At 42.3% G+C, this 26,598-nt stretch overlaps 2 protein-coding genes across 2 annotated transcripts in view; one reads left to right on the top strand and one right to left on the bottom strand.

Moving 5' to 3' along the window:
• The window catches only part of ARSG (arylsulfatase G), a 127,664-nt gene that overhangs the window by 170 nt on the left and 100,896 nt on the right, over positions 1-26,598 (top strand). The window contains exon 2 of the mRNA XM_070937725.1: positions 783-900. The gene's annotated coding sequence lies outside the window, so the exon portion shown is untranslated. The remainder of the gene's footprint in view (positions 1-782; positions 901-26,598) is intronic.
• Positions 11,748-24,998, bottom strand: SLC16A6 (solute carrier family 16 member 6). Its single transcript, XM_070934739.1, has 6 exons — positions 24,980-24,998; positions 20,550-20,790; positions 18,246-18,389; positions 17,690-17,818; positions 13,925-14,749; positions 11,748-12,230 (listed from the first exon to the last, which is right to left on the bottom strand). The coding sequence occupies exons 2-6, from the start codon at positions 20,782-20,784 to the stop codon at positions 12,001-12,003; spliced, it is 1,563 nt and encodes a 520-aa protein (XP_070790840.1). The 5' UTR covers positions 20,785-20,790; positions 24,980-24,998; the 3' UTR covers positions 11,748-12,000.

The raw sequence follows: 26,598 nt of genomic DNA, 5'->3' as shown, positions 1-26,598 counted from the left end.
ATCAAATAAAGATCTTCCAGTGTACTTGAAATTATCTGTCTTTTTTGTTGACATTGTGGTTAATGTTCAGACACAAAACAAAACGAGAAATTTTCATCTTTGTTTCATTTTAGTTTGCTGCAGTCACACTTGCATTGTTTTTTGCATTATGTTTTATATAGTTTTATTTTTATTTTTTAAATTTTTATATGACGCCCTTCTCTGGAGACTCAGGGCAGCTTACAATGCGTTAAGCAATAGCTTTCATACTTTTGTATATTTATACAAAATCATCTTATTGCCCCCACAAACCGGGTCCTCATTTTACCCACCTTAGAAAGGATGGAAGGCTGAGTCGACCTTGAGCCTGGTGAGAATTAAACTCGCAGTAATTGCAGGCAGCTGGATGTTAAATGCTGCCTTGGTAGGAGGCATTAGCCTCCTATGCCACTAAGGCTCCTTTCATTTGTTTTTTGTATTAATCTGAGGTGAACATAGTCATTGTGAGTTATTAAAGAAACACTACCTTTGCCTCAGTCCCAGGTTAATTAGAGTAGTGGTTTAATATATTGGTTCTTTACAAAGTCCAAGGATATTTTCTTAGATGCTGATAGGGCAATTGTATCTTATCAAGCATTCACATTGTTTCTCCCAGCCAAGAAAAATCTGGATTTTTCAACATGAACATTTTTAAAGGCTTTTGCCACTATTCCCCATCTCTACCTCTGCAGCTTTGTGGAGGGAGATGATTTGCTGTGAACTATGGAGAATTAGTTCAATGGGATTAACGTCTCCTTTCCTAGGTGGATTTCTGCAGCATCTAGGATGGCCAAACTCGGAATAAAATTGGAACAGAAAAAAGTACTCAATGGATTACCTATCTGACACAAGGATGCTTCTGGCTTTACAGTAATCACTTAGGTGTGTCATACTTTTCTTCCCCCTGGTTAGGCATCTTAAACTGCTTGATGAAAAAGGAACCAGAGGCACTTTGTCCTCCCTTATACTGAGCCATGGCAGGCAAGAGATTTGAGGGGAAGTGGAAATGAACTTGGTCTGTGTTAAATAGTGGGCGCAAAGAAGGACTGGACATGTTAAGGTTAAGCACTTTTATTTGGCTCCGTAATCGCAATGGCAAACCTAGCCGCGGCAGCCCTTTTTACAGAGGGGAGCTGTCCGCGGCTTCAGCCACTGACGTTGGCTTAAGTTTTCCCGCTCCCGGGTCTCTTGATTGGCTCATTTGAACTTGCCACTCAATACTCAACACCCCTCCCCTCTAGTTTGGTGTTGTCCAATCCTGAAGCTGTTAGGGTACGTAGTCCCGTAAGTAGGCGGGCTGTCTCGGGGCGCGACTGGACCTGCGCAGATCAGTCCGTCAGCGTTCTCAGAGTGCGAGGTCGAGTTCTGTGGCTCTCCTGGTGTTGCCTCCGGAACTCTCTCGAACTCGGTCGCTGATGTGGTCTTATTCTCCCGGATGTTAACTCCTTTCTCCCCTGGACGGAAAGGTGCATCGCTCCAACTTCTTGGTTCCTCTTCCCGGCTTTCAGGTAAGTGTCTGCTTCCATGTCTCGGGCTTGAGACTTGCTCTGGTTGTTCTTGTGTTGGTGCTTGGTTTAGGGCTTGGTTCTCATCCGTGTGTCTCTCCTCTCTTTGCTTGTGGGTTATCTCTTTCAGTTCGTGTTCGACCCTGGTTATTCATCCCTTTAGTTGATCCAGATGTCTTTTCCAGTGCCTGCCGTCCTCTGTCTGCAGTCTGTACGACAGTGGCCCGGTGATCTGTGTGATCTCCGCTGGTATCCATAGTGGGTTTCCACCGAAATCCTTCGAGTAAACCTTGTCCCCCATTTGGAATTGTCTGGTTCTACTCGTAGAGTCGGCAGGTTTTTCTGTGCTGAACTGTGGGTGAAGTCTATCCAGTGTGGACCTCAGCTTCCTTCCCATCAATAGTTCAGCTGGGCTCCGGTGTGTCGTGGCGCTTGGTGTGATGTGCTGGATGCTTAGGAGCTTGTCGAGTTTGGCTTGCATATCCCCCGGTTCTAGTCTGGTCAACATTTTTTTGGTTGTTCTCACTATTGTTCAGCCAAACTGTTCGTCAAGGGTTTTCCCGGCGTGTCGTATTCCTTGATTTGCAAGAAACATTTCAAAGACATTTGCCATGAATTGGGGTCCATTGTCCGAGACTATTAGGTCGGGGATTCCGTGGATTGCAAATAGTCTTCTGAGGACTCGGATGACTGCCTCCGCTGTTGTTGATTGCATCAGACTCACTTCTAGCCACTTCGAGTACACATCCACGATGATGAGGAATGTGTTCCCTTGGCAGGTCCCGCGAAATCTATGTGTATGTGGGACCAGGGCGCCCCGGGGTTTTCCCAGTCGTGTGTAGGGGCTGCGTGGAGGGCTGGTCGGATTTCTTGGCATGGTGTGCACGTTGCCACCCAGGACTCAATCTCTTTGTCCATTCCTGGCCACCACACGTAGCTTCTTGTCAGTGCTTTCATTTTTACGATCCCTGGGTGACCCTCGTGTAAAATGTGCAGAATGTCCTGTCTTAATGTCTCGGAGATGATTTCCCTGTCTCCCCACAAGACGTACCCCTTAGCCCTGAGAGTTCTGTCTGTCTTGTTTTGTAAGGTTGAATTCCGCGCCAACGCTTGTGTCAGGCCAACCCATCCAAATTCAATTCAAAACGCGCACCAGAGTCTTCTCTTTTGCTGTGGCTCTCGTGATATCTCCCGTGGAGATTTGCGCATTCTCCATGGTTTCAATTAATAGTGTGGATGTAGCGGGTACTGGGTCCTCCACATTTTCCGGCAGGGGATATCGGCTGAGTGCGTTGGCATGTGTGATGGTCTTTCCAGGCTTGTATGACAGCTGGTACTCGTATGCTGCCAGGAACTCTATCCACCACAGCATTCTTGGGGACAATATGGGGGGTGTAGGCTTGTCTTCCGCGATGATCCCCAACAGCGGCTTATGGTCGGTGATGAGTTCGAATTTCCGCCCATACAAGTATTCGTGAAAACGTTTTATGCCAGCCACTGCAGCCAAGGCCTCCTTGTCTAGCTGGCTATAATTTCTTTCCAGCTTGGACAGTGTCCGTGAACAGAATGCGATGGGGGCTTCTCTTCCGTTCGGCATGCAGTGACTTAGTACAGCTCCGATGCCGAAGGGTGACACGTCGCAAGTCAGTCTAATTGATAGTGTCCCATTGTATTGTACTAGCACTCTGTCCGATGTCAACAGGTTTTTTATTTTTTCAAAAGCAATCTTCTCTGGTCTTCCCCATTTCCATTCCATCGTTCTGTCCAACAGCCGGTGCAACGATTCAGCAATAGTTGCTTTCTGCGGTAAGAAGATGTTATAAAAATTCAGTAAACCTAAAAACGCTTGCACTTAGGTCTTGTTAGTGGGTGCGGGTGCTTCTCTGATGGCCTTCAGTTTGCTTGTGGTGGGACGTATCCTGGTGCCGTCTATTAAATACCCCAGGAACTCTACTTGGGTTTCAGCTAGATGGCACTTGTTCTTTTTGACTTTCAGTCCCACCTCTTGAAACCTGGTTAGCACTGCCCGTACTCGTTGTTGTAATTGCTTCAGGTCTATTGCTGAGATCAACATGTCGTCAAAATATGGAATGACTCCATCGATCCCTTGTAGTAGGCGTTCCATCAGGCTCTGGAACAACCCCGGGGCTACGCTTACCCCGAATTGGTGTTTACACTTGAGTGCTCCCCTGTGCATTACTATTGTCTGTGCTTCCGCCGTGGCATCATCTACGGGGAGCTGTTGGTAGGCTTGTGCCAAATTGAACTTTGCAAAAATTTTTATAGAGGGGAGCTGTCCGCGGCTTCAGCCACTGACGTTGGCTTAAGTTTTCCCGCTCCTGGGTCTCTTACTTGATTGGCTCGTTTGAACTTGCCATTCAATACTCAACAGTCTGGGTTGAAGAATTGATGTATAGCTGCGGCAGACACTTCAAATAACTCTAGAACTCAAGACAAAAAACAGGAGGGAGAAACTAAATTCCTATGGAAACGCCTATCACCAACTCATCCTCTCCCCGAGAGTGGGGACTACTCGGCGATCGCCTCAAAAGGTATTTTGGGTTTTGCGCGGGGGATGGGATTCTGAAGTTCCACTCTTCGGCTCCTTTGGGTGGAATTGGCTCAGCGCCTCCTGATTGGTTCAGGCCCAAACAAAAGGGAGGTGCAAAGCCTGGCTTACACTTGCGTTGAATCGGGGAACCTGGTGGCTAGCAGTGGTGGGGTGCGTGAGTGGCGTGGACGTATGAGTGCACAAACCACCTTTGCTGTACAATTACCAGATATTTATTTTTTTTAACATGGATATAACTTTGGGCTTTGACTTGAGCTGAGATGATTGGGTGGGGGGGTCAATTGAAAGGAAGGCGAGCAACCAGAGCAAACTGGGAAAAGAGAGTCCTTCGGCTGCAGCAAAGGGCCGGAGCTGCAGCAATCTTGCAACTCGGCCTCTAGTTTAGGGTGGGAGGCGGGCAGGGAGAATCAGAGAACTATCTGTCTTTTGTACATTCCACTCCGGGTAACGAGGCTGCAGGAGTTTCAGTTGTGGCTCTGGCGGATACAGTGCAGTTGCATTGGTCCTTCTAGCTAAAGTTATCCAGTGCATGAAGGACACCTGCAGCCCGATGTCAGGCGGGATGTTAGCTATTCCTAAGGGGCAGGTGAAAAGGGGATGCACGTCCATGATTGAGCTGGAACTGGGAATTGGCAGCGGCCAGGCCCGATGTGGCACTTCCCGCGAGGGACGGTGGAATTTTCCAAGCTGTGTTCCCTGTGGAGGCTGGCAGGGGCAGGCCTTGCTCAGTGAGCCCCCCGCTCTGCCCTTCCCCACCCTGCTTGGCAGGCTTGCCCCACGCTCAAAACTTGGGGGTGGGAGCGTGGGGCGAGGCAGCTCAGCTGGTACTGCAGTCGCTGCTCTGCTCTGACCCTTTCCCGGATTTAGGCGCTTTTCAAACGGGTCGTCCGGCTCCAGATCTTTTAATTCTTACAACTTCACACGTTTTGCATGTAACCCGGGAGCACCCTGATCCTCCGGCTGGAGCAGAATTGCTTCTGAAGCATCAGCTCTCGTCCCCGACTTAAACGAATTGAGAAGTGGGTTGAAACTCGGTTTCTGACTTGCACCCTGCGCGCAATTCACAGTTTACACGTTTTCTTTCTTGTAACATCTTGAGACTCTCTGCTTAAGGTTGTTGTAATATGATTGCAATTTAGCTGCTCTGACCCAAACTCTGGAGAGAGGATTATGCTGGTTTGTGCAGCGAGCTGTGAACTCTCTGAAAATGGTCTAAGGTGATCCACTATGCAGTCTTTAATCGCTAATTTCCCATTTATTGTTTTATCTCCCGAAGCTTTCTTAATAGTTATAGCACTTCCATCAAAGGCAGCATGTTTTTGTATTGTATTTTCCTTTGATATGCGTAGGAACTACCATTGTTCCCCATTCTGGCAAATATGTTTCAATTTGGAAATGGAAGTGCTGCTTGGTCTTTGCACAAGACATGTGTTGAGCTTTAAAAAAGCAACCCAAGGATTATCTGGAAGGTGACCCATTTAAATGTTTTCCTTCCTGCTAAATGGGTCTCATATCCCTCAATGCTAGCTGCTTCTTTCAAATGAAAACATCCCAAGTGAGAAGTTTGGTTCTTTAGGCAAATCTCTTAAATCATGGAATTACACTTTTGAAAAGGTCACCGAAGCCATCTAGTGCAACACTGCAGTGTGCAGGAAAACCAATTAAATCCTCCCTGAGAGATGGCTGTCCAGCTCTTAAAAACCCTTCAATTTATAGTCTCTGTGGGTATTGCTTACAGTCTGGAAGCTTTTTGTTAAACATTATAAAATACAATCTGGAAGGCTTTGGAATGAATTGGAAGTCAGTTCTGCTGATGCATCTGAGAGCAAGGTTTTCTGAGCATTAATTCTGATCCTAATGATTATGTATGTATGTGTGGCCTCTTCTTTCTGAACAAGGAATATGTATGTATTCTTGCAGTGACAACAGATTGATTTAAATGGAAATATTTTCTAGATGGTTTACATGAATCAGACACCAGAGGGCGCTAGACATCCTTTTTAAAGCAAGAAACTAAGCAGCAATGTTTCTACCCTGCTTTCCCTACCTCAAGCACTCAAGATAGGTCAGAGCAATTCCCATTGGCTTTCATTTAGCATGTTGTTACGGATGTGAGCTATACACTTAATCATCTGGAGGATACCAGGTTGAAGAAAGCTGACTGAACACATTTTAGCTTAGTTTATTGTGGGAACCCAGTCACATGTGATTCAATTTATTGTTAGTACATACCCATAGGGTTAGTTTGATGAATTTTGGTTTATTATATGGAAAGTATGATGCGTACCTACTCTTTGTGTCCTTGATGGGCATCCTTCATCCCATATGTATTTTGTAATCAATGGTGAGTATATATGTTTGTACTTTGTAAAAACTGCTTTATGGTGTAGTAGACACAAAATACTTTTCTTGCCAGACTTCTTTTTAGAAAGATTTGCACTGAGGTGGAATGACTGTAGAGAAAGGTCCAGGATCACCACATACAGACTGATCCATTTTCATAAGAAAAAAAATCTCAAATATACAGTCTTGAAAGTTTTGCAAAATGACCTTTATTTGTATGAAGTGACAGAAGAAGCCTAAGCAAAGCAAAAGAGCAAGTGGGTGGAAATAGGCAAGCAAGGTGCACTGAAAAGAGACAATTATCTTAAGGTCAGAATGCCACATTCGACCCAAGCAACAAACAGGGAAGTTGGAAACAACAAAGCTCTGGAAAATTTCATGGCCAGAGCCATTGAAGAAAATGCTGCAGGGCTGAGAAAAGCATGTGACTGGGAGTTGAAAGCATATCCTAGGACAGGATGATGAGCCTGTGACTTGGATGCCAGAGGTGACATGCCACAAGAGTTCACTCAACAGCTGTTCTCAAAAGCACATTCTCACGTGAGATTTATGGAGGCTGGAAGGCTGCTCGAGAATGGGGCGTGTCTTGGAGAGGCTGCAGAGGGCTGTCAACAGAAAGAGAACACTGCATGAAGGTATCTGAGTGGCAGAAGTGCTGCGAGGGTTGACACTGCAGCCTAGGCCTCTACGTCAAACCCAGCATCAGCCGGCCACTGAGTGTTGCTATTTAGAGTAACCAAGATCGGGGAAAGATAATTCTTTGTTGTTCAGGCTGTGCGTGTGAATGAATGAGAGAGATTTTCCAGATTTTTGACATGCCAAGCCCCAAAGGTTTGCCATTGCTATTCTACAAGCCATGGGGCAAATGGGGAAGCCCCATGGATAGATTCAAAGAATTGGCCAGCAGTTACCTTAACTGGATTGGGCCTCATGATGAGGTGTTTCTAAAATTTATGTGTGCCTTTCCATATTAGGATGAATACTTTATGGCTTTACAAGCTTTGTGTAAAGGCCAAGTAGCCCTATTACTAGCATAAGTATAGTATGCCATATAAAAATGTTTTATTGCTGGGTTCCCATGTCTTCACCTCATCTCTTCCTCAGTTCATGACCGAATCTAAAATAATCCTGAGCTGGACCAAGTTTGATATTTCTGTTTTGACATCATTCCAGGTGACGCTTCAGATATATAAAACCTGTTAGGCTTTGCTCACCTTACCTTGGAGGGAAGTTAAAATAAAGGTCAAGTAGGAGTTGACAATAGGGATTACAAATGCCATGCTGATAAGTTTTTTGCCAATTCAAAGAATGGGTGATAGCACTAACAAAAAGACAAGTGGTGAAGTTTGGAACAAAAGGAAGTTAAAACAAAAAAAATTTTTCCTTTAAAAAAAAGTTTATTGCAAAACTCATTATTTGGTAGTACTTCCAGAATCCACTAATGTACAGTACAGAATAAATCGGCATTCTGCTTCAACCATGTTTAATCCTGATTTTGAATATCTTGTTCAGATGCGTGCATTCTGATCACTAATATGGTATGTACATACATAGTAACTTCAGATACGGTCAGCTACATACATTATTTAGTATTGGAAATATTTGTAACATTACAGTAGAACTTCGTTAACTTGCAGAGACAACTAATTTTTCCAACTACATGTCAGGTACACAATATACTTTTTCTCATATAGGTTGTCCTTGTTTAGTGATTGGAACTGGTTGTGATGAAATGATCACTAAGCAACAGTCACTAAAGGAATCAAGTGACTGAAAGAGGGAGAGAGAGACAGTGGTGCCTTCTCAGATAGCAATAGCACTTAAGACGTATATACTGCTTTATAGTGCTTTACAGCCCTCTCTAAGCCGTTTACAGAGTCAGCATTTTGCCCCCAACAATCTGGATCATTTACCCACCTCGGAAGGATGGAATACTGAGTCAACCTTGAGCCAATGAGATTTGAACTGCTGAACTGCAGTTAGCAGTCAGCTGAAGTAGACTGCAGTACTGCACTCTAACCACTGCGCCACCTCGGCTCTTTTAATGAAGTTCTCTTATACAGGGTCAGTACCTGATCTCCCCCCAACCCCAAATTCACAAGTTCAGCTTTGTAACCTTAATTGATTATAACCCTCCTGGTACCTGAGGTTGCATGAAACTGACCAGATCTTAATCAGTTTCACACTGAAGGTTTTTGTTGGGGTAAATGTTTGCATTGGTTGGAAAATGATTTTTTATTACTGTTTTATTTGCAAATAGTCACTGTTGCTACACAGGGACTGCCTGTATTATTGTAGTTTTATATTAGAGTTCAACCTACAGTAATTTAGGTAGGTTAAACCAGAACTAAGTATGAAAGCAGCATTTGCCAGTGACTGTGGCCTTTTATTCAAAATATTTTATTACTCTGCTATGCCTACCTTACATTTTCTGCTTTACTAGGAATATAACAAATATAAAATATGCTTGCTAAATATATAACAAATTTTATTGGCACATGCCTCATATTTTATTCCTTTATTTTCCACCAAAAAAATCCAGAAAATCTAGTTATTCCCTTCTCTGAGTGATCTCTGCAGTTTATTGAGGCTCTACTGTAGATGATAAAGTGCTGAAAGTAAACAAAGGATCCCAAATTGCAACATGGTCTTCAGAATTTTCCAGCAGGGAGACAATATGGATTGCTTAAGATACAGGGACACCATGTTCCTGTGCCTAGGGCATTTTGATGACAAAAGTAAAGGATTTTACTAGAATATAGTGCAAGTAAATAGCTCTTAAGATCATGTTTTTGTTCTTTTATAAGAATATTTAAAATCAGAATGTTTTATATATGATTCACTGAAAATTTGCCAGCATTCATATATTTATGTCTTAAGTACATTGTGATGGTATAGATTAGGTTGCATTTGTTTTTTGGTAGGGGATACTGAAAAACCCTATTCCCTATCAGGAATCATAATGACCTTAATTTGTATAATCTTAGCAGAATAATTGACATACAACCATTATCAATGGATTATCAAGAAACATTTTTAATCTGTACTTGTGTGTATTCAGAACAAAATCTGTTATTTTCTTGTTTCCCCCCTGAGTTTTCTAGTGAGAAAAAGACGTATAAAAGTGGGGTAAGCAAGCTCGTGTCACCTTTGATGTGGCTATTTATTAAAAGTCAGTGAACAATAGTCAACATGTTGCCGTCACCTCTTAGAATTCCCTTTCTTTATACAAAACTTAACTGAAAATGGGAGATGCACAAATTGCATTTTAAAAATATTAATTTTGTTGCATTTTTTTCTCTGCAGTGACTGTTACATTGATTCATGCATTATGTGACTGCAATGAATGGAGCATTTTAAAAAAACCAGATTACCAGGTTATCAGATATAGCTGTAAAAAATCTGGATGACCACTAGATGACAGCCAATAGTTAGGTTTAAATATCTCTCTGCTGCCCTCCTGTGGTCACTTGGATTTTTAAAACATAGATCAGATAACCCTCAAGTTCTCCAAGGCTTGGTTTATGCAGTTGGCCCCTTTAAGATCTCAAACATGGCTCCACTGAGGCACACTGTCCAGTGGAAATTGCAAGAAAGTAGATAACTGAGGCATTAGATTATATAGTTTCGCCTTTCAATGCACTCTACTGTAAGGACAACTGTGGTCATACAAATGGAATGACAAAACGTACAACCTTCATATGAAGGCACTGATGGAACAATCAGAGCTTCTATTTAACTCATAAAAGACCTATACATGAATGAGTGTGGAAGTTAACAAAGGTAAAAACAGATCCCAAAAATACAGCATGCACGTTCTCAAGCTTGTCCATGGAGAACTAAAGCCTACAGACATAGACCTAACTGAAAGATGATTCATAGTATAACCAAAGACAGTGGAATGTTTTCAGAATAAAAATGTTTTTCTCCTGATTCATCAAACTTTTACAGGTAGCTCTCCACTTACAACAGTTCATTTAGTGACAATTCAAAGTTACAACATAACTGAAAAAAGTGAGTTATAACTTTTTCACACTTGTGACTTTTGTAGCAGCCCCATAGTCACATGTTCAAAATTCAGATGATTGGCAACTGCCTCATATTTATGACGGTTGCAGTGTACCAGGGTCACATGATCACCTTTTGCAAACTTCTGACAAGCAAAGTCAATGGGGAAGCCAGATTCACTTAACAAACATTATTCACCTAACAACTGCAGTAATTGACTGAACAACGGTGGCAAAAAAAAGTCGTAAACTGGAGCAAAACTCACCTAACAAATGTCTCACAGAAATTTTGGGCTCAGTTGTGATCATAAGTTGAGGACTATCTACTGAAACAATCTTAATACAATTCCATACATGCTTGAAATGTTTTTACTGGATTTAAACCACAGCCTCCATTACATCAGAGCAGACTCTTGAAGTCTTATTAACTAAGCCTATAGTCTGGTTGTTTCAGCCTTTGAACTCCAAAACACCACACAGTATCTTTGTTTCATTTCTTTAAAAGGCACCTGTTGTAAGACTTCTATAACCATAAAAATAAGTAGGTGCACTATTACCTATGCCTAAAAATCTACACACTAGAAATGCATCAAGACTTGGAAAGAGTTTGGGGCAAATGGTTTGTTTTAAATAACAGTTAATCACAAAATAAAAATAAATAACTTTTTTTAAAAATTAAAACTGCTAGAATCAATGATTTGCCTGAATGTTGAAAGGCAAGTACCAGTAAGTCTTTAAAAGTACAATCCTATTCATGCACAATCAGTATTAGTCCTTCTATGCCTGATACTGTGATTTTGAATACATCTACTCGAAAAGCAAGTCTCACCAAGGCTGCAAATTTATGCACATTCAGTAGTGTATCTTGAAGAAAACAGTACAACATATAAATAATCATACTTAAGATTATGCAAAAAATTTTATCGGCATTTTAAGGTAATACTGTTATGAAAAAGCTATAGTAACTGGCCCTAAAATAGAACTGGTAACCTCCAAACTTTTGTGGAGTTTAACCAACTTTTTAAAAAAGCACGCAAAAGCTATTCGTTAATTGACTAGTGAAGAGTGACAAAAGTTAACTTCTTCCCATATGTTGCTGGATTCCAATTCAAGTCACAGGACAAGGAGAATTGGCTACCTGTTCCAAGTATAAATTTAATACCTGTTCTCCAAAATTAAAAAAACAGAGCAGCTATGCTTATTTGATGAAAAGAAACGTTTCAAGACTGCTTCATCAGATAAGCCACATCTGATTTTTCTTTCCCCTAACATCTTGCTGCTTCACTATAATTTGGAATTGAGATATTATGTGTTGCCTGCTTCCCATTAATAAGAACATTTGAATCACAATTTCATGCTCAGTAAGTGTGTGCATGGAATTAATCAATAGAACTTCACATGTCAGGTGTTTTCAAATAGATAATATTAACCAGTCTTTATGATTGCTAACATATTCACCTTTGTTGTGTTGCATTCCCTTTAATGTGTTAGTTTCGAAAGGTGGACTTGAGCTGACTTGTTTTTCCCCAATCTCTAAAAAATTATGTGTTAAAATTCAAGCTATGCTATCATAGCTCTTTACAGAATCCTCTGTTTTCCCAAAATCAGTTTCTATAAAATCGTCCTGAGGCTCCGAGGCGTTCTCTTGTATTGATTGTTTCTTTCGTTGACATGTTAAATTCTTGCAAGGCCTCACCAATGAAAGGAATACAGCAGCCAGCAGCATTCCACCAGCACAGGAATAGAATGCAGAACTGTATTTTTTTGTGGTATCCACTAGTACACCTGTAAAAGCAAGAAGAAAAGAGCATGTTATGAAAAACTTTATACGTACCAGTTTGCCACAATCTTTTGAAACAATTTTTTCAGATTTTTCTTTCCTGAGCGTGACTTACAGAACACCAAATCTAATCTTCCAAGTTTAAGAACAAGCAGAGGGGCACCTGGGCTTAATAAGTGAATTACTTAAACAATTATTACATTATTTAAAAAGAAGGGGAAAAGAGGGAAATGACTTTACCAAACTGTGTTCCCATGATGCATGCTTGGGGTTTGGGCCCATCCTAAATAGCTCAAAACTGTAAACAATTCTAGAAAAGGTATTGAAGGTGGTCCTTGAAGTGCAGCATTCAACTCACTACTACAATTATTTCTAAACAGTCTTGAAGATAAAATTATGACGGTTGTTTGTCTTGGGCATAGAAGTCAAATGATCATTTGCTCTTTAATAGTGTTTCACTCAGGTTGAGTGTCTGCTTCCGTCTTATTTAATTTTCACACCCTTTAAGCTGTGGCTGGACAACTTGTGGTTTCCCAGGTGTTTATGAATTGCACCTTCCACCATCCCTTATTAGTCCAATAACATCTAGAAGGCTACAGGTCTCCTCTTCCTCTCCACATGTAAACTTTGTTCTGATTCCTTATTTGCTTGCATATTGCTAAACTCAGAATAAAAATCTATGTAGCCACGGTCAGGCAAGTAGAGATTTCTATGGCTTGTAAAGAGCTGGGTTCAAGTATTAATTGAACCCTGGACAAATTCTCTTTCACTATTAGCCTTCTGTAAAATAGGAAAAACTACCCACTTCGTAGAGTTTGAGGCATAAAACAATATACCAGTCTTGAAGCACTCTGTAAATTAAGATTTCCATTGCTAATAATATGATTAGTAAGGATGCTACTGTTCAACTACCGCCCAAGCAGATGGATAATGTCTGGAAGCCAAAGAAGTGCTTACTGGGCAATGCTAAAATATTAAGTTAGAGGGATAAAAAAGTAGCAAGATTGTTTATTAACTAACTTATATGCTGCTTCATAGCCCTCTCTATGCTGTTTACAGGGTCATATTGCCCACAATAATCTGGGTTCTCATTTTACTGACCTCAGAAGGATGGAAGGCTAAGTCAACCTTGAAGCTGATCAGAATCAAACTCCTGGCAGTTGGCAGAATTAGCCTGCAATACTGCATTCTAACCACTGCGCCACCACATCTTTTTACACAATAAATTGATTAGCTCCTTTAGGGAGGCTGATGAAAATGCAATGCTTATAAATCTATATGGGCTGCTAATGTAAACTCTTGCCTTCTATTGTTGACCTACAGCCCTTATCATCTAGGAGTATTTCAATTTCCTTCTGCTTCCCTATGTATCCTATATAAGCTGAATTGAATGTTCCCTGTTCAAACAAGAGCACCTTTTCCATTTTTTACTTGTTCTTCAACTGTGGTTTAGTATACATTACCATCGCAGTAGAAAGCTGCCTAATATTGAGTCAGGTAATAGGTGCACATATGGTAGAATCTTGTCAATACTGGCTGGCAGTATCTCTTCATATTTTCAGTGAGGGCTTTCTTCAGCCCTACCTGATAATGACACACTGAACCTTGGGAAACAGGTGCAATTGTTAGGGAGCCCCAGCATGGGTAGAAAGAGTAGAGAGAGAAGTAAAAAGATATCTGAAATGCTGCTTAACACTACCTGCAAGGGGTGGTCCAGCCAACCCTGATAAGCTTTGAATAAATACGTAGACCCCTGCAGCAGATGCCATCCTCTCAATGCCCACGACATCCTCTTCAGCTAGCATTGGAATGTGTGTGCCCGCTACTGTCCCGAGCATGAATCCAAAGAAAATGCTACACATCATTAGCCCCCAAAAATCGTAGGCGAGAGGGAAGGCAAAAAGGGCAATGTCCAGCAGAATGACACAAATGAGCTCAATGTAAATCTTTCTGATGGGCTTTTTGTTGAGCACCCAACCAGCGCCAATTCTACCAAAGACCTCAGCAATTGCCATTGCTGAGAGAATGTAAGCAGAGCGATCCTTGTTGATGCCAAGGCTCATGCTGAGAGGAATTATATATAGCGAAGGAGCAAAAAATCCCAAAGTAGCAAATAGACCAAAAAGCGCGTAACAAATAAAGCTGCAGTCTTTCAACACAGAAAAGTCTAGGAGTTTGGGTTTGGGTTCCTTGGTAGGAATGCCACTACTGGCTATGAACATCTCCATGTTTTCCTTTGGTTCTTCATTTTTAAGTTCCAAGTTGGCATCTCTAGATACGTTGTGAGGTGAGGTAGTTATTTCTACTCCCGAGTCAATGGAGTCTATTGAGGTGCGTGTCTGTTCATTTTCAAGCATGTACTTTGTCTCTCTTTGCTGTTCCACTGGTGGTACTTTCACTACTTCTTGTGCTATGATTGTGATGGGGCGCAGCAGCAATCCGCAGGCAGTAATTCCAAGCTGCAGTAGACCAACAAACAAGAGGCTGGCTCTCCAACCAAAGTATTCCTTTGAAGCAGTGATAGCTATAGCATAGGAAAAAATAAAACGTACGTATGAACCAGGGATGAAATGCCGGTTCGGACCAGATCGCCGGATCCGGTAGCGATGGCAACGGGTGGTTCGGAGAACCGGTAGCAAACATCCCTGCCCACCCCCCCCATGCCCAGCTGAGCCACACAATCATCAGAGGCTTTTTTAAAAATTATTTTTAAAAGCTTTTTTCCGGCCAAAGAGGTTGTAGAAAAAAATGCTTTTAAAAATTAAAAAAAAAAAAGCCTCTGATGATCCTGTGGCTTTTTTTCTGGATCAGAAAAAAAAGCCGCTGCCGATCAGGCAACTCAGCTGGGATCGTCAGGGGCTTTTAAAAGCATTTTTTTAACAACCTCTTCAACCGAAGAGGTTGTAGAAAAAAATGGTTTTAAAAGTTAAAAAAAAAGTTGGCCACACCCATCCAGTCATATTCCCCCACCAAGCCACGCCCACAGAACTGGTAGTAACAAATTTTACATTTCACCACTAGTATGAACTTGGAAAAACACTCACGTTTATAACAGTAAGTTCAAATTTTGCCATAGTTTACACTCATGGAGTTTAGGGACCGGCATAGAATTCTTGGCTAATTATTTTGGGAAACGTGGATAGTTTAAGCATGAGAAAAGCAAACTACAAAACGGATTTTTATACCAAATGTTTCTTTGCCCAGGTAAGCTTTGGTGCTGCTGAACTTTAGCACATATTAGACAGAAATATATATATATATGCTTCTGTCACCTTAGGGAAAACAGGATCAAATATAGTTCTCTTACTTTTCCAAATCTATACTCTGTGAAACTAAAACCAGTGTCTTTCTCCACCATGATGGAATGAGTTATATGCAATAGATATGGGACCTAGAACAGAATTGGGAGACACTAAGTATGGGCAAAATGAAGGTTTTGGCATGGAGGAGGACTGAAAGCACATTTCATTTTAGCACGTATAGTAGGCCTGGTGAATTCTAGTAGCATACTAAAATTGCACCAAGCATATGGACATGCTAAGACCCTAGGGTTTGAATTTCAGATACGATGGGTTAATCTCCCAGATAACCACATAGACAGCCTTTCTACTATTAATACTGCAGTTGGAATTGCAATTTAGCTTTATTTTTAGCTTCTGCATAGGTTGTATGTCATTTTACTCTGCTTATTGAAAAAAATAGTAGCAAGGTGAGAACATGCTCTATAGTAGTCCGAGCTCGTGTCTAGAATAACTAAGGAGTCAAATCGTGTCCCTAATTACAAATTTAGGCACAAACCCCCTTTTATAGTTTTCTTTATATTTCCAATGTAAGGATCTGGATATCCCTTCTGTCATCCTGTCCTTTATTTTTCTAAATCTCCCTCCCCCACTTCTTACTTAGCAGGTGGTGTGATTTTTCTTAAGATAGGAAAGAAGTTCTAATTACTTGGAATATAATGAATGGAATGATCTCTGACTCTTAATGAAAACAGCATGCATTCCGAGAACTTGCTATGCTTTTATAGAAAATATGTTGGAAGTTGAGAATACAATTAAATTGATATCCTTTCTCTTTGTAGGATCTCCAATAAGAGTATACAGCACTCTTCTCTCCCAATTCTCCCAACAATCCTATGATGTATGCTGGGCTGAAAATGAGTAACTGGCCCCACCAAGTAGGCTTCTACTGCTGACAGTAGTTTAAATTTTGCATCTATAATACTTGCATTATTACATAGTTGTTTTGTTTTTAGTGCCTTGATTGCTGGTGATTACATGGACAACTCCATACAATTTTCTTGGCAACATTTTCAGAAGTTGTTTGCCAATGACTTATTCCTAAGGCTGAGAGAAACTGACTGGCCTCAAGTCATCCAGCTGGCTTTATGCCTAAGGCCCAACAAGAACCCCTGATTTCCTAGGTTCTAGTCCCGTTATGGCAAACCTATGGCATGTGTGCCGGAAGTGGCATGCAGAGCCATCTCTCCGGGCACAGCAGCCGTCGCCCATTGCTCTTCTGGGTTCTGGCTTCGCGTGCGTGGGAGTGCCGGAAACTGGAAGAGCAGCTCCCCAGAATTCATGTGCACGCCAGGAAGCTGAGCTTCCAGTTTCCAGTGCATGCATGCGCACTGGCCAGTTGGTCTTTGTATGCGCATGTGCGCCGGAAACCGGAAGCTCAGCTTCCCGGCGTGCACATGCACGCCATGGAGCTGCTCTTCTGGTTTCCAGCATGCTCTCCTGTTTCGGCACTCAGTGCCGAAAAGGTTCGCCAACACTGTTGTAGTCTAATGCTTTTACCCACTAAATCAAAATGAACTTCAATTATCTATTTACTTCTTTACAATATACAGTTGATGCCTTTGAAGCATGATTTAATGGATTAAGCACAGTTCTGCTCAAATGAAAAATCTATGGCTTTTACTATCTATGTCTGGCAGAACTGTATGATCTTTAAGAACTTAGCTAGAAATGTTGCATTTTTGAAAATGATTGAGATGGAAATCCTTTTTCCATCATTGATCTCTTTTTCTGCTAAATTACAAGAGTAACCCAAAGAGGAACATTAATTTGGAGTTGCACATTCTCTACAACAGGGATCCTCAATCCCTGGCCATGGACCAGTACCAATCTATGGTATGTTGGGAACGGGGCCGTGCAAGCAGCAGGTGAACAGGTGCTTAATCTGCAAGTGTGGGATCCAAGTTCCATGTATGACACCCCACCTCCCACCCATCTGTGGAAGAGAGTTTTTCTTCCGAAACCAGTCCCTGGAGCCAGAAAGGTTGGGGACCACTACTCTACAATTAATATATTTGTTAATTGAAAATAAAATTTTAACATGGCCCCAAGGCAGCTAGATTTGGGCAGGACTATGTTTTGATATATCCATGCCAAAAGGATGAAGAAGCATACAATATTAAAGTGCCTCTATTTCAGAAAAGTCAAGAAACGTGTTTTTTTACCTGGTGCAAAAGAAAAAACAGCAAAGCATTCTCCTGTAGAAGCCACGGCAGTGACCAATGAGCGCTTTTTGTCAAAGTACTGAGACAGTATGGTAACAGTTGGAAGAAAGGCAAAACAGTATCCTAAACCTGTGAATAAATGCCAAATGTTAATATAAAGCTGTTATGCTCCTGCAGGATCGGAAATATTTTTTAAAAATTATTCACTCAGGACATACTTCTTGCCACCCATAATTTATCTTGAAATTCTGACATGTTTTGCTAATTCTTGTTTTCAAATAATTGTTTTCAAATAATTAGAATGTGTCGTGATACATTTCCCATAATAAGCTCTCAAAATGAACCTTTGCTCTGTTAAGTGGGCAAGGAAGCTGAAAATCCAGGTCTGCCTGTGATGGCATTAACAACCAGGGTCACTCAGCAGAACTGAGAACTATGCAGATTTTTCTCTTTCCTAGATATCTTGGCCTCTTCATACAAGAGCTACTTCTACTTCTCAATGTAAACATTTCTTGCAGAATTATGTTAGCTCAACATTTCTTTAAAAGAAACTCACCCGAAACTATGCCAATTGAGATGTACATTTCAACCAGTGTACGTGCAAAGGAAGCGGCAACCATTCCACTACAGACCAGTAGCCCTCCAATCATCACCACCAGACGATGACCAAAACGATTAGCTACAATTGTAGAAAGAGGAGCTGCGAAAAGAAGGAAGATTTAATTGTTTATCCCTCTTTTCAGACCAGAATACTGGAACCCAACCTATGTGCTTTGGTTAGCAGGGTCCTCCGAATCTCTCCTCCCCTTATAACACCTTGTATCCAACAGCTAAGAACGTGACAACGTATAAGTCACTGATTCAGTGATTCAAACTTACCAGGCATCAGTAATTTACTTCTGGTTATTTTATTTTTACTCTATTAGAGCAATCCCAAGTGGTAGGTTGTACATACACACATTTACCTAATGTATGATAACCAGTCTGGTTGTTAAGAGTTACAGCACCAGGCTAAAAACTGGGTGTTTGGGAGTTTTAGTCCTGTTTTAGGCACAACGACAATTGGTAATCTTGGGCCAGTCACTTTCTCTCAACCCTAGGAAGGAGGCAATGGGAAACCACTTCTGAAAAACCTTGCCAAGAAGAGTGCAGGAACAAGTCCAGACAGTTGCCAGTGACTCAAAGACACCAATATAAAACATCCCCTCACTATGTATGTTTCATTAATAAGTCCACAGTGGCAAATTGGCAGGTGTTCCAAGTTTCAACAGAGAAACCTTATTTCTCACATCCCATCAGGTGACATGGTTTGATTAATAGGTAACCAAAATATGCCAGCTCTGCAGGATTAAACAGGATGGGCAGATACTATAAAGGACGGTCCCTCAAATATGTCTGTAAACTTGAATTAAGCCATCATCTAGAACAGTTATTAAGCATAAAATGCATAAAAAATAAACTTTCTCCAAGAGCCTAATTGTAAATCAATGTATACAGAATGCAATCCTTAATTGTTCTAGTACCGTATTTCTTTCAGAATTCTCTTATTGAAAGACAGGAGCTGGTTTGACTGAGTAATCTCACTTGGGATAAATATATGTTGTCCTTACTGACTGCAATCGGAACTGGCAAATCTGTCATTAAGTGACACGGTTGTTAACCCAAAACATCATAACCACACCAGATTTACAGCAGTCCCACAATGGTGGTTAAGTGAATCACTATGGGTGGTTAAGCGCAAACATCATCTGACCACGACTTACTGCTGGCTTCCCCATTGACTTTGCGTGGTGGAAGCCAGCCGCGAAGATTTCAAATAGTGATCACAGGATGTTCTGATGCTTATAATAAATGCACGCTGGTTGCAACATGCCCAAATCACGATCACTTTGCTGCAGGGAATGGTGCAATGGCTGCAAGTTCAAGGATTGACTGTAATTATCACTGTTGTTCAGGGTTGTCCTAAGTTAGAATGATTGTTAAACAAGTGGTCATTAAATGACCACCAATAGTATAACCAAGCCTTATGCTGGGTAGGGCCCCTTTAAGCCCATTGAAAGCACAGGTCTTAAGTCATAATTATCCATGTATAAGACCAGGTTTGTAAGACTTCATATAACTTTATATGAAGTTTCTAGATCGGGACTCCCTACGCACGGTCACTCAGGCACTCGTCACTTCCCGCCTGAACTACTGCAATGCTCTCTACATGGGGCTCCCCTTCGGGTGCACCCGGAGGCTCCAGTTGGTCCAGAATGCGGCCACGCGGGGGATTATGGGAGCAACAGGGCGCTCCCATGTGACACCTCTCCTGCGCGAGCTGCACTGGCTTCCTGTGGTCTTCTGGGTGTGCTTCAAGGTGTTGGTGACCACCTTTAAAGCGCTCCATGGCTTAGGGCCGGGGTATTTACGAGACCGCCTTCTGCCGCCAATAGCCTCCCACCGGCCAGTTCTCTCACACAGAGAGGGCCTCCTCAGGGTGCCGTTGGCCAGACAATGTCGGCTGGCAACCCCCAGGGGGACAGCCTTCTCTGTGGCGGCACCTGCACTCTGGAACAACCTACCCCCAGAGATACGCACGATACCAGACCTCCGGACTTTTCGTCGGGCCCTGAAAACACATCTATTTCATCTAGCCGGGCTGGCTTGACCCCATCCTTGCGGTTTTAAATTTATAATTGGTTTTAATTGGGTTATTTTAAATTGATGGCCAAAATTATTTAATGTTTTTTAAATTGTTTTTAAATTTTATATGTTGTGTTTTTACCGTGGCTGTTCACCGCCCTGAGTTCTGTTGGAGAAGGGCGGTATACAAATAAAATAAATAAATAAATAAACTATTATCTAAGTATACACTTACCTGTAAACGTAAGTACAAATACACATATTGAGATTATCCATGCTATCCTGCTGTTGCTTTCCTTAAAACAGTCCACTAAGTCAGTAAAGAAGACCCCAAAGGACTTGATAATGCCGTACGTCAAGGCCTCCACAAAGAAGAAAGCGAATGCCACAATCCATCCCCATCCTCCATCAGGCACTTTAGTATAAACATTTGGGGTAATGCATGACATTTTGGGTGCTTTGACAGTCATTTTGCTCTGGAATAGAAAAGATGTTAAGATTGGGGTATCCTCTAAAAACACAAGGCACATAAAGTTCACTTGCTAAAATATAAGGAATTAAGTGTGAAATAAATATTAAAAAATGTAGTTTCCCCTAGATCGGGGGTATCAAATTCAAGGCCCAGGGGATGGATCCAACCCATGGGTTGCTTAGATCTGGCCTGCAGGGCCGCCCTGGAAACCGCGAAGGACTGACCCACTGTACTTCTACCAGCGAAAACAGAGTTCGGGAGGGCCACATTTTTGCTGGCAGAGGGTTGCAGGAGGCCGTCGCAGCCAAAAACGGAGCTCGGGAGCCCATGTTCACTGGCAGAGCACTTGGGGCATCACAGGCGCCCCCGACACAAGTGACGTTGAGGTGGCCACGCCCACCCTGGCCATTCCAGCCCCCACAGGTCAAACACAACCCTGATGCAGCCCTCAATGAAATAAAGTTTGACACCCCTTACACTATAAAGAATTGAAGTAAATTTGTTTATTAATTCTCCATCTCATTATCACAAATTATGCTGATTTTATAGGACCAGTTGAATTTCTAAGCTCAAAATATATTTCATCGTAAGAACAAACTGATGCTATTCAAGAAAAAGCAATTAAGGAGCAGATGAAAATATAGTCGAGGGCAGTTCTGGGGGTACAAAAGAATCCATGATGATCCCAAAGCTGTAGTGAGAGTGGGGAGAATCCTGTATTTGCAATCTGCTCTTGAGGCTGGATTCTAATTAAATCCAAGCCTATCCTACTGTTAAGAGATGTTGTCTTCATAGTTGAAAATGCTGAACCTTCCATATGATGATTTTAAATGTTCCTGGTTCTGCTTTTTCAAGTCAGTTTTGACTCTTGGTGATTGGGCAAGTCCCTGCAGTTTTCTTGGCAAGGATTCCAAATTGGCTTGCCACTGCTTCTTCTTCCTCAGACTCGCCCAAGAAAACCCAACTGCTTTTGTGCTTAAGGCAGAACAAGAATTTCATGGTCTCCCAGTTTTTAGCTCAGTATCATAACCACTACACCAAACTGGCTCTTTTTAAGCACTAGAACAGCCTATACAGGTAATTCTTGAGTTACAACTATAATTTAGGTCCACAATTAGAATTATAAAGCAAGTCATCATATGACGGGACCCATATTTTTTTATGGCGGTCTTTAAGCAAATGTGGCAGTCATTAAGGGAATCCATTGTTTACTATGAGGTGGTTTTTGCTGGAAACTGGAAGTAAACTTTGGTTTCTGGCAAAAATGGCATAAGCCAAGTCACATGATTGTGGAGTGCTGCAAATGTGGGCAGGCTGCTCAAAATGCAGTCACATGACCTGGGGAGATTGGGGCAGATGTTGGAACTGGATTCTAAGTAAAAAAAAATTGGGGGGGGAGGTCTATCAGAACTTTGATCATAAGTCAAGGTCTACCTGTACAGATGGACGCTGTGTACAGGACTGCCTATACACGGGCAGTGATTGCTGATTCTCAAGGGGCTTTGTAACTCAATAAAAGCTCCTTATCTAGTGCACTCTAAAAGAGTCAAGCATACCTGAAAAAGTTCTTTGTGCTGATACTTTGTATAGTCCCAGGTTAATGGTACGCCACATCCTGAGGTCCGGACCATCCCCACCCTATTGGCCTTCCGAAAAGCGGTGAAGACCTGGCTCTTCTGCCAGGCCTGGGACCGTTGATCTCGCTGCTGCGATTTGGTGAGATCCGGCCATGAATGGTGTGAATGGGTTTTAATTGTTTTTAATGGTTTAACTTTTAATGTTTTATATATGGTTTTTAAATGCATTGTAAGCCACCTTGAGTCTTCGGAGAAAGGCGGCATACAAGTTGAACAAATAAATAAATAACCTTTGAGTGATTCTTAGAAATATGAGTATGTTCAGAGCATTTTCCACATGAGTAAACTTTGGAAATAATATACTCAAGTGTTCCGAGTGAATCAAAGCTGTTTCAACTTGGAGACTACAATTCCCTTTTTCTGCTCTGCTGATGCCTCAACCGTGGTAGATTAGAGCATTAGTAGGAGCCAAAAAGAGTCCCCATGCAATAATGCATATTTTAAACCCAAGAAAGTGTAGGGATATATGGGAGTTCTAATTTAGTGGGGCTGGACAACAGAACATTGGGGAAAGTGGTATTAGAAGATCTTGGTGCTCTAAAAATTAAGTATAACAGTGCTTTCTGAAACAATTGAATTGTTCTAATTCAATATCTCAATATGATGAAGTCAGAATTTGCATCGCTAAAGTATATTTTCTCAATGGAGTGCAGAGCAACTTTCCACAGGGGAAAAAAAAGATAGTAGAGCTTTGCTAAACTTCATGACAAAAGTAATAAAGTCACCGACTTAAAATTCTTGGACTTTCCATCTTTTATTCCAGCATTCTTGCAGTGCAAGGATTTGCAAAAAGCTCTATCCTGCTGCAATTGCCAATCATTCTTTAGCTGCCAGTTCTGTGGGGTCGCTTGGAAACATTAATGCATACAAAGTTCTGCTTTAGTCCCAGTTAACAGTTTCGGGTTTCACTAAATAGGCAATTCTGTATCCTTGATACACAAGATTTTTGTATACATACTATTACTGTAATACTATTATGTCTTAGTATCAGTATATACTCTATTGTACTATTCATAAGGAACTAATTCCATGATGTCATAGACATCTTAACTATATGTAGTGAAATATAAGTGCTTCAGTGTGCCAAATTACATGTGAGATACATTTAGGAGAAAGTTAGTAAAATAATTAAAAAAAATAATTTAAAGTATGTAATAAAAAGTTTTAAATGTTTTCAGGAAAACATTTCTTTATCAGGAATTTTTACGTCAATAAATGCTTTTTAAAATTAATTTATTTTTGTCAAATAATTCCTGAAATATAGGATTGAGTGTTGTATAATAGAGGAAGGATTTTAAAAGTTGGTTTGCAAGAGGCAAATTAAAAAAAAACTTTGTTTTTAAACATTCATCAAATCACTTATGCTTTAGTCCAAAGGCATTGCTAGGCCATTTTAAACTAATTAGTCATATGAGGTTTTTAACATGTTGATTAAAATAGGTAAAAATAATACAGAAAGCAGAAAGGGCAATCAGTAATTATTTTTAGTCAGCCTGCAATGTGCAGGTGCTTATGAAACCATAAGACTGGACAGTTTGTGCCTGATGACTTCAGATTTGGAGGAATAAGAACAGATGGTATCTAATATTTCAAGAATCTCTGCAAAATCAGAGCGAAGTAACTTTCGTTACTGTAACACTTAATGCAGACCAGGCAGGACTATTGTATTAATAGTCCTACCTGGTTTGAATTAAATGTTACATGTATGTAGTGATATGTTAAGGGGTGTAACAGCAAAATCAAATGTTAAAAGAATTGCATTTTTTTCCTAATTTGGGGCAGAAAGAAAAGAGCCGAGGCTTTCTGTAATCTGAATCATAATATAGTAATCCATAGCATTGAGTGAGATCTTGATCAAATCCTGTCTAAAGACTGGCATAGGACACGGTCCAATATAAGTTTCATTTGCTTCTGGAGAATATGTATTGTTAAGTCCTGTCTATGCTATTTCTGCTTAAACATTGTACTTCGTTTAAGCTTTCCCGGTCGCAGCTCAGAAAAGCGCAGCTTAAAAAAGATGTGGGATCCAAGGGCTTTGTTTAGCGGAGATGCGACGCCTGCAGAATTCAATAGCGCGGAACACAATTTTTAGCGGCCACGTTGCGCCATGCGGTTATCCTGAAGCCGGTTTAAAGCGCATTGATAGAATGCAGATCTGCCCTGTTCTTTCGCCTTGCATAAATAACGCCATACAAAGCTTTTTTTTCCCTTTAAAAACAGAGAGGGGGAGAGAGACCTATTTTATAAGCAAGGTTTTTCTTTTAAATGTTTTCTTCCCAATGGAAGAGCAACCCCTCCGTTGCCCGCTCCCAGTCCACGCGATGTATGTAGAGCGTGGGAAGGGAGCACTCGCACGAGGGCCCAGGAGTGTATCTTCATCTCTTGTGCAACCTTCAAGGCACAGTTACACTTTATTTTTCCAATCGGATTCTTTGCTCTCCCCTTTTTTTTCAGAGAGGCGGATGCTCTTTCCGATTAAAACAATAGGTAACAGTTTAAAAAAAAAAAAGCGACAGCAAGACAACCAAACTTGTGCCCAGAAGAAAAGTCACTTACCAGGTCAGAAGATATTGCTGCTGCAACTTGGGGAGAGAAAGATGTGGAAGAAAAAGGATTTCCCCCCAAGCTGCAGAGAGGAGCACCTTTGGCCTATGACCTGGTCAGCAACATGCTGAAGCAGCGGCTGGAACACCCGACCCTTCGCCCTCAGTAGCGCGAACCAAAGACCCCGCTCCAGAAGGCGCGGGAAGGGGGCTGCAGTCGCTTCAGATTTATACTCCTGACCCCCTTTGGAAAAGGTGGAGCCTGCCCTACTCCTAAAATAGACCCCCCCTTCGTCGGGAAAGAGCGGCCGGGAGTCTGGCTCGTTATCCGATGCTAGGCTCCCGCTGCTGGTGCCAAGGCTGCCCCATGGCCAGCCGGCGCGTCCTTCGCTCCCGAGTTTTTTTCTTTTTTCGGGGGGGGATTTCTGCCCTCGGCTCGACTCTTAGCAATCTCTCTCGCCTTCCCACGCACGCTCTCCCCGCTCCTTTTTTAGCAAATGCTGCCGTCTCTTCTGGTTCACACCACATCAGCTCCGCTTTTTTTATATACCGGCTCAAGCCGGTCTCTACCGGCGGATCTGGCGCGCGCTGTAACTCAGCAGCGCCATGTGCGCGCCGGAACCCGGTTTTGCAATTGCAATTGCAGCAGCTGAAGAGCGAGCGAGCGGGCGAGGTAGCGGGCGGGCCGGCTTCCGCGCGCTCTAGAAGGAAGCGCGCGCCGGGCGGCCGCAAGGAGCCGCGACCTGAACGAGTAACGTTGGGAGAGGAGGCGACAAACCCAAGGGAAGGGTGCAGTGGGATGGGGTGGACGAGTTTTATTTGGAGAGCGGTCGGACTCTGCCACGTTTGCTTCCCTTCGTGACACCTTCTCCTCTTTCCTCATAATGCCATAAAACTGATGTAATTCGCCTAAGCCGCAGCCCAGACGCGCGGTTATTAAAGAGACTTTCCCTGTCCCTCTTTCCCACCCCCCCTTGTTAAGTTCCTCTTTTAAGAAGCAGCGGCAGGCAGAGCTCGACAAACCATTTCCCCGCTTGTAATGTATATTCTAAAAAATGCACTAAGTGAACTCCCCTCCCCCCACCCGCCTCCCATTTCATAGAGGCTGAGCATCTTCATGCAAAAGGAAGCTTCGCTGCGCCGCTTGGGAGTCCCTAGTTTAGCTCATCCCCGAAGAGCCCATCTCGGTTGGAGGAAATCCCTCGCGTGAGACTCCTCGCTTCCCAAGACTGCAGTCTTTCCGTCTTTTTTTTTCCCCTCCCCTGGAGCCTTTCCTAGTAAGTTCGACCCGCTCTTTCCCAACAATTCTCTGTACTGTTAAAGGTACCATCTCCCGCCTCCCCCCCCCACTCTTTTGCATGGTTTCCTCTCCAGTGTCTTCATCAGCACGTGAATTTGCGGGGGTCGTCTGTGGCGGGTGGGTGAGAGCAACAAGGGGAAATTCCCTTCGCGTATTAACGCGGGGATTGTAAACGCGGGCGACGGCGGGGGAGCCTCTCGCTTAAATCTAGCTCAGCCCCTCATTCGCTGGAAGGTCAGCTAAGGTAAATTGCCGCAGGGAGCGCCGAGCTTCGTCTTGCGGAAGGCATCCGCGTGAATTTCTTCCTCCTCGGGCCCGCCCGCCAGCCAGCC

The sequence above is a fragment of the Pituophis catenifer genome, unplaced genomic scaffold (assembly GCF_029215685.1).
Source record: "Pituophis catenifer annectens isolate HBS135680 unplaced genomic scaffold, rPitCat1.0.hap2 SCAF_2, whole genome shotgun sequence".
Lineage (NCBI taxonomy): Eukaryota > Metazoa > Chordata > Lepidosauria > Squamata > Colubridae > Pituophis > Pituophis catenifer.
The sequence above is the reverse complement of the archived record's forward strand: the minus strand, read 5'-3'. Positions and strand labels throughout refer to the sequence as shown.

Excerpts from the sequence above, each read along its gene's own strand:
- SLC16A6 (XM_070934739.1), bottom strand. The coding sequence starts at position 20,784 with ATGACTGTCAAAGCACCCAAAATGTCATGCATTACCCCAAATGTTTAT. Across the intron at positions 17,819-18,245 it reads CTCAATTGGCATAGTTTCGG|GTTTAGGATACTGTTTTGCC; the intron begins GTGAGTTTCTTT and ends ATTTATTCACAG. Across the intron at positions 14,750-17,689 it reads TGTTTTTTCTTTTGCACCAG|CTATCACTGCTTCAAAGGAA; the intron begins GTAAAAAAACAC and ends CCTATGCTATAG.